General features: G+C 34.1%; 1 protein-coding gene across 2 annotated transcripts; it reads right to left on the bottom strand.

Moving 5' to 3' along the window:
- Positions 1-3,088: 3,088 nt before the first annotated feature.
- On the bottom strand, positions 3,089-8,461 carry LOC122582124. 2 transcript variants are annotated; one of them, XM_043754484.1, is made up of 13 exons: positions 8,369-8,461; positions 8,094-8,242; positions 7,532-7,580; positions 7,256-7,402; positions 6,757-6,857; positions 6,454-6,523; positions 6,277-6,367; positions 6,060-6,129; positions 4,847-4,942; positions 4,406-4,505; positions 4,092-4,178; positions 3,749-3,825; positions 3,089-3,447 (listed from the first exon to the last, which is right to left on the bottom strand). In XM_043754484.1, exons 1-13 carry the CDS (start codon positions 8,427-8,429, stop codon positions 3,307-3,309), a joined length of 1,239 nt encoding a protein of 412 aa, XP_043610419.1. In that variant the 5' UTR covers positions 8,430-8,461; the 3' UTR covers positions 3,089-3,306. The 2 variants fall into 2 exon arrangements, with proteins under 2 accessions (XP_043610419.1, XP_043610420.1); XM_043754485.1 differs by having other exon boundaries at positions 6,757-6,845.
- Between the last annotated feature and the right edge of the window lie 53 nt (positions 8,462-8,514).

The following is an 8,514-nucleotide window of genomic DNA, read 5'->3' as shown; positions in this document are numbered from 1 at the left end:
TCTAATTCATTCAAAATCTTTAATCTCAAAAACCGTACATCGTACATCGATAAATCATAAAAATTATATAGGTGTTCTTAAAATTTCATGCTCTTTCATTAGAGATGTTATTCGATATACTTTCGACGAATTTTTAAATCCGATGGCGAAGCCCGTACGGCTAAGACATTTGACTATCACACTCTATGACATATCTCTTATATAACCTATTACACTTTACGACCTATCACCTCTGCTATCTTACCGACACAATGTATGGATACTTTTGCGCGTATTAAATAAACATTTCCCACATGTTGAAATACCAAATCATCATAAATGATAAGAAATAAATAATGACGTTGTACTGCTACGTTAATGACAAGACACACTACTTGTTTTTTAGGTGGTATTTATTATTGCGATTAAAAAAACAAATATGATACATTACCGATGAAAGCAAAATGACAAGACACACTACTTTTTGAGTGGTGTTTGTTATTGCGATTAAGAAAACAAATATGATGTTTCAAATTATAGTATGCGTTTGAAAAAACATGCATGTGGATGTTTGTTCAAAACTTCGTTTTTATAATAACTAATAATTTTTTCAGACAAACACTTTTTTATATTATTTACATTTTACAAACGTAGTAATTATATAATCACTTCATAATGTGATCTCAAACATTCTCTTACTAGTAGTTTGTTTTTTATTGTAAAAAATATTAATCTCTTAAAAATAAATTAACAATCTTTTTAATATTATCAAAACTTAACATTTGAAATCCATTAATTATGTATCTTTATCTCCACTCTTTATTTCCCCATGCGCATAATATTGTAATTAACATGATTTTTAAGCTAATATTTTTCAAAAAAAACTAATGGTTTCCTTTTTTCTTTAAACGGCAAAACTATAATATAAAGAGCAACTAACAATACACTAGTTGCTATAAAAAAAATTAATCGTTTTCCATTTATTAGATAAGATAAGGGATTCAGAAGTACATAAACATATTAAATATATGGGGAAGTGAGTATGAGGTTATCCCCCATCTAAACTTAGATGAGGAACCTTCACATTTGGTTTTTATAATCATAAAAATCATATGGAGTCATGTATTTATTTAAAATTCAAACAAATATTAAAATATATGTATATGAAGGGTTCCCCATCTAAGCTTAGATGGGAAACAATGTGTCTAAAAGGTATACCAAAAGATGTACCTAATACCAAAAGATGTGTCTAAAAATCACATTTTTTAAACTTATCATTATTCTATATATACCACCTCAACCTATGTTTTGATGTTTGGGTTGGGTGGGGGTGGGTCACGACATCAATAGTGGTGGCTATCTTACTTAATTTTATGTCATAAAAAAACTAATAAAACTTCATACCTTTTAAACATTCAGTCGGAATACAATATAAAAAATCTCACCGTATAACGGTGAAATTTTACACGTACCTTATACAAGATTTTAACCATCTATACCTTCCTATAAACTTTTTGAAATATGAAAAAATATATATCATTATTTTTCTACGTTGTGAATATGAAGCTATTTTCTTAATGTTGCGGGAGAAAAATAAAATAAAGATGTGAAGTTAGTGATATTTTATATCACCACCACAAACTCCCAACTATAGTTGTGAAAACAAAATCAAAAGAAAAGACAATAAAAGAACATGTTGGAATGATAATGGGCATTGGGCCCAATGATGCCAAAACTAATCACATGCTTGCGATGCGGCTGTATGGTGGTGATGATGACAGCGGCGAGTAATAGTGGTGGTAGCGGCGGCAACAATTGGTGATGGTGATAGTGACAGCGTCGAGTGGTATAGATTATTGGTGTAAAATGATTGCTTGAGTAGTATAATTAGGAGTTAAATATTGATGTTATAAATTATTAAGAATATTATAATTATTTAGAAAAGATATTATAGGTGTTGTGAAGATATTTAAAATAGTTACTGCTTATTTCCAATTTTGAATTAGTCTTAGATGTAGTGACTTAGCGCAGTAATTTGTTCCAAACTCCCACAACTAGTTTGTTAAGTCTTACTTGCTATATAAATACTCTCCTCTATGTTGGTTATTAGTATTATTTATACAAAAGCTTTAATATAAAAAAGAAACCGGACCCACATGAACCATTCACCTTAAATGGATGGACTCACCTACTCTAGATGTAGTGACTTAAAGCAGTAATTTGTGCCTAATTTCCATGACTAGTTGGTTATGTCTTGCTTGCGAGTACTCTTCTCTATGTTGATTATCTATATTTCTATATTATTTTGTGAAAAACAATAACTCTCCTTCCTAAGGGTTGGAAATGTAATATGCAAATGTACGAAATTGCTCCTCTATTTTAGAGCTGGCAATTTCCGACACGGACCTGTTAGCACGACACGACACGACTTGGTTTTTTCGTGTTTGGCCTTAACGTGTTTCGTGTCTTAACAGGTCCGGACCTGTTAAGACACGAATAGTTATCATGTCCTAGAACAGGTCCGGGCCTGTTAGGGCACGAATAGTTATCGTGTCCTAACCAGTCCGGACCTGTTAAAATATGATAAGACACGCTAGGACAAGTAGTATATATATGAACATGTTAAGACACGTTAAGGACACATTAAGACACGATAAGACACGATAAGATACGTTATCAGGTCCCTTAACAGGTCCCTTATCGTGTAACTTTTAACAAGTCTCTTAACAGGTCTCTTAACAGGTCCCTTATCGTGTAACCGGTTAAAAATCGTGTCGTGTTCGTGTTTGAAAAAACTGACACGATCAGCTATCGTGTCATATCCATGTTTAACCCTATCGTGTTCGTATCTTATCGTATTTGTGTCTTATCGTGTCGTGTCGGACACGATATGCCAACTCTACTCTATTTCAATTCAAATCTACACTTATTTATTTTATTATTACCTAATTGGGAGATTTTACTCTCTCACAAAATAGCCCCTCTTTCATTTGCATTGAATTACACACACAACCCTCTCTCGATATCTCTCTTTCTTTCGGTTGCACCCTCTTAATTGTGCTGCACCCTCTTAATTATGTCCGGTGCAACACACGCATACCATGCTTCATTATTCAAAAATACAAAAGCTTTAATATCAAAAAGAAACCGGACCCACAAGAACCCATTCACCTTGGATGGATGGACTCACCTAGGCCCATTCACCTTCACTTTCCTTTCATCTTGCATGTTCACCTACCTTTAAAGATGATACTCTAAGCAGTCTCATAGGTTATTACTGAATTTATGTAGTGTTTATTTAAATTTAAATTAAACATGGTACATGGGTCATGGACTCGTGGTGTACGACTTGACCCCTCCTACTAAGTTAAGGGCTTCAGTAATTGCCATTAACAGATGTTCTGGACTAGATTCTATGTGAACAAGCCCGGTCTCTGATTCCATTCGACTCAAAACCCTTCCGACAATCTGGGAAAACACCATCAAAGTAACAGCATTAACACGTGCACAAGGCCAAACAGCTCATGTCTTTTTCGCTTTTGAACTGCATTTTTTGCCCACTAAACAAACCATCATTCTTGTAAATAAATACAAGATACAATGGCTTTTTCGTTATTTACACTGCATCCCTTGTTCAAAGGAAAACAATCCGCATGGGAGGAAATAGCTCTAAGTCCAAGAAAGGCTTTTTCTTTTGTATTGTCGTTTACTTAACATCAGTAAACTAAACATACATCATAAAAGCATACTGAAAGAAAAACTGACTGACCTTGCGGGCATAACCACCATAAGCAATTCCCCCGATTAAAGCATTTGAACTGGACACCAACGAACTTTCCAAGTTTTCTGCGACGGTATTGTGAATTAAACACCATTTGATTTAAGGTCATTGCTTTAGACATTTTACTAACAGAAAATACTACTCGGTTTCAGTTGGCTATTGGTCAAAATATTTAATTATATTCTTCATCAAATATCCAGAATACCCTTCAACAAAAGATTATAATAACCATCTCGAGCAAATAGTAAACTGTAGCTATTTTAATAGACTTGAAAACTCCATGGGAGTATGGGACAACGGGAGAACATGAATATAAAGAGAAAGATTATACCACATATACTTCTCGTCTGGAAGAGGTTTTCTTTTCTTAACCCCTCCACTGTGTGAGCGTTAGTACCTCCCGCAAGTTGAAGAAACCCTATGTCATGGTAACAAATATTCAAGACAGCAGAGGTTCTTTTCAGATTCATCAAACATGCATTAAGCACTTGTAGCTTCCAACTTGAGCAACACATTATGTTCTATACAATTATCCTAAGATATGCTACCACAAAACTAAGTGGATAATGGCCACCAATAAAAGATAGAAACAAGCCTTGTGTGGTTACTTAAAAAATTGAAAATGGTAAATGAGGGAACACTAACCGGGAGGTTTGTCATCAGCAGAAGCCAAACGAAGGGCAAAAGCAATGGATTCACGAGTGGCACCTCGGCCAATGTCTCCACTCATCGGCCGACCATCTAGCTAAATATAATCATGTTGGACTTCATGCATCAGAACAAGTACAAGATAATCAACATGGAAGTTACAACGTCTTATTGTTGCTAGCTGGGGATTCAGAATCCCAATTTATTCTCATTTTTTATACCTTGCATCAAGTACAACATAACATAACCGGGAGCTTGAGGAATTGAATTCTCTCCATCCCATAGATTATCATATTACAGCTGATGCATTACGATGCGTACCCAAAAATCACAAGTGAAGCCAATTATGTATCAAGTACGGCATAGCATCATCAACGAGGGCCAAGAATTGGTAATCAAATTCACCATACAGAAAAGGTATATCGATAAACTACAAACCTGCCATAGATTCCAGCAACTGATATCACATTCCAAAATAGAGTGCATTTTGTTCATCAGGGAGACAGTAGAATCACCAATGTAAGGTAAACTAACCTGCATTAACTCATAACTAGTCATGTTATCAAGTAATTCCTAAATTGCTATTTATAAAAGAGATACATTCTGACTTTCGAAGGTCAAATATTGAAATATATAGTGACAATGTCAAAGATATATACTTTAGTTAGTAGTATAGGTAAATAAAATTCTCAAGGTGTTCTTGAAATACAAACTCGATTATTTTCATTATCCCGTCAACCATGTAATCGCAGATTCACAGCATTTCAATTTTTGAGAAAAATGTAATTGTTTGTCCAATGTCATCCTCAAAGATACATGTTGTTAATGGTTTAATGCACGAATTATCTATTGTCATTATGTGAAGGATATCTCTTAGACATTTTCTTAAGAATATAATTGTCCCATCAAACATTTGTACTAAAAATAGCAGGAATTAGTTCTATATGCATACATATAAAATTACTAAAAAACCCATGGCCAGATTAGATTGAGTGAATAAATGAATGTGCCGCTTTCATATAAAAGGAACCAAAAACAATGTTTTAGAGATATTGGTGCCAAGAGTTGAGCCAATTAACGTCACTTCAACTTAAATTTATATATAGAAAGAAAAAACTTGCAATAAGTGCCAGACACCTTAAAATGGAAGTTGCTACGTTTTTATACGAAAAAAGGGCTATTAGTAGTTACTGATTGCAACTACTGGTTCTACACACATAATAAACTGTCGCAAATTCCCTTAAATGATGAAAACAACGTAGAATAAGTGATTGAAACAAACTTTCAGCTTTCAACTAGAAACTCAAATACTGAAAGATTGTTGTGACATTAACTTGAAGAAATTAGGGAATTTAGCTTAGAAATTGTGATCAAGGAAATGTTGCAACTCATGTAGACAGCAAAAATAACCAAACCCATTGGTGTGTGAGGTATGGCCATATGGGGAAGAATGTAGACGTCAAAATTTTTATATCATACCTCCCTTACGTTTACATCATACTTCACCCATACCCCGTACACCAGTGGGTTTGTGGATTGTATTAAAGCATAGAAGTAGTATTTTTGGAACTCCTACCTCCTTTTTTTTCTAACGGAGTATTCAAATAAGTAATGCTACATGATGACAAACCATAGCAGGTTCTATACTTACTGCCAAAAGCCTTAGATGTTTGACAGATTCTCTCAATCCATTCCAAAGCTCTTCGAATGAATCAGTTTGCCTGATTTTGTTTTAAACCAATTATAAATTTGTTCTAAAAATTAAATTTGAAAGAAGGCTTAATTATCTGAAGCATAAACAAAAAAAAAAAAAATCACAGAGAAAAAATTCCAAATCAATCCACAAATTTGAGCTAAAAGGGGGCTACCTTCCGTTGGTATGTATCTCAAGCGCATCGACATCATCTCTTTCAAGAAGTATAGATGTTGCAGCAGCATCTCTTGCATAAGATGTTGCTTCTGTGTAAGTCAAAGCATTTATCAGTAAAAATATGTGAAGATTCCATGCATATGAGGAAAAATGGTAAGAAAAGAAAAAGACAAACTTATTTTATCGTATGGACAAACTTGTAAACAACGTCCACAGCCATAGCAACGCTCAGTTATTACTCCTGGCTACATATCATATCCGGCATTAAAAATGTTAAAGCACAATCTTGTAGACCATTAGTTAGGGGCAATGCCATGATTGAAAGTTTATTTTGAAAAAATATATACAAAATATGCAAATAATACACATTGCTCAAAACTGTAATTGTTGCTAAATTTCATGTTACTGTGTAAAGAGAATAACATATCTACCTTATTGCATGAATGCTGATAATAGTTAACTTGTAAAAGAAAAGGACCTGAAATGAGCCAAGTTCACCCTGTAGAGATATTGCATTAGCAGGACATATCTTTTCACATGGTCTTGAGCAGTCTATTGGGCAATCATCTGGATCAAATTCTGTTAGAAACTACTACGAAGTTAATGTCAAATATGTCCTACATGGAATACTTCTACATTGTGGTTTACGACATATACTCTAGATTGGGTTATGTCTGCTGGGAATGTATGCCATGACATGGACCATCCATCTTTCCATATATATCCTTAATAAATAGATAAATGTAATCTGGCAATGTAATACTGTAGTTGGTTGCTAAATACCTTCAAAGCTGAAGTTATTTCTTTTTTTCAAAATGTAAAACGTTTAGACTTTAGAGTGACAAAGAAGTTCATATTTGACAATTTAAAAAGAAAAAAAAAACTCGGTAAATAAATATGAGAAGAAGAAGCACCATATTCCATCAAAACAATCTAAGACTGGCGTGCATCAGACCATGATATGTTTTAGAAATTACCGGCTTTGCGAAAGTGAAGATCCTCATCATCATTGACACTTATCATAACCCAAGGCCTTCGGATAGGCAATATAGCTCTCGCCACATCAATCCCTTCATTCGCCGCATTCACCACCGCCCCATCAGCGGCACAATCAATACAATCAACTAAAACAAATACATAAACAGCTGTGATCAACAGAATTTCCATATGTTCCAAACACAAGCACCAATTCATGCCAAAACTTTCAGGCTCTCGATATCAGTAAGCAATAGTAAAATGAACATAGAATCAACCTCCGGCCAGAGTGTAAACAAGAGAAAGATTCCTAACATCCACCAGATCCTGCAATCATCAAATTTACAAAAAAATATATCATATCTACTCCCAGGCCCACGTTTTTTGCGCACATTGCGTAGGCCCAACTTGAGGTGTTTGCGCCTTGAGGGCCCCTTGATAACTATGCTATGATCCCTAATTAATACACCACTCATCTCAAAAGAAGCCAAATATCGATATTCAAAAGTCAATGTAATTGGCTTTAGCTTACAACTTGCAAAAACCCCAAATCGATAAAGAAATGTTGAACATTTGTAGCCGTTACACTGTTATTAAGCAAAATAACAAATACCCGGTCTCATAATATTTTAGTAATCAATAATTATTATTATATTATATATGAGGAATACCTATTTTTTTGCAGCAAAAATGAAAGGAAAAAAAATCCCAAACACCCCGCCCTTTTGGATAGAAACTTATTATTATTATTATTATTATTAAAAATGATATGATTAAGAAGAGGATATTGATAGAAAAAGGCATATACTCTCTTGAATTAAATTAAGAATGTAAACTTACCTCGAAGCTAGCACCGCAAATAAGCTTGACCCAGTTGCCATTCTGAAGAGAAATATGTGGCAAAGTTGGAGCCGCCGCCTTCTTCTTCTTTGTTACTAATAATAATTCTTCAACTTTCTTCCTCACCACACTTTTATCATTCTTACCACCTAAAATTCATATTCATTTCTTTCTTTCATCTAAATTCATACTTTTTTGTAATCATATCAATCAAGAAAGCTAGTGTGTATATATATATATATATAGAGAGAGAGAGAGACAGAGACAGAGATTACAGTGGAGGTGAGTCTTGTTGAGAGCAGCAGCATGGCAACACAAGAAATTGAGAGCAGCCATTCAACCAAAGAAAAAGATAACAAAGCACTGGTTGTTTGTATATCTTCCTCTTCATATGTTTACACATTCAGCCCCTATATTATAC

The sequence above is a fragment of the Erigeron canadensis genome, chromosome 9 (genome assembly GCF_010389155.1).
Source record: "Erigeron canadensis isolate Cc75 chromosome 9, C_canadensis_v1, whole genome shotgun sequence".
NCBI classification, from domain to species: domain Eukaryota; kingdom Viridiplantae; phylum Streptophyta; class Magnoliopsida; order Asterales; family Asteraceae; genus Erigeron; species Erigeron canadensis.
This window is presented reverse-complemented; position numbering and strand designations above follow the sequence as displayed.

Excerpts from the sequence above, each read along its gene's own strand:
- LOC122582124 (XM_043754484.1), bottom strand. The coding sequence starts at position 8,429 with ATGGCTGCTCTCAATTTCTTGTGTTGCCATGCTGCTGCTCTCAACAAG. Across the intron at positions 6,368-6,453 it reads TTGTCCATACGATAAAATAA|AAGCAACATCTTATGCAAGA; the intron begins GTTTGTCTTTTT and ends TGACTTACACAG. Across the intron at positions 4,179-4,405 it reads TGCTGATGACAAACCTCCCG|GGTTTCTTCAACTTGCGGGA; the intron begins GTTAGTGTTCCC and ends ACCATGACATAG.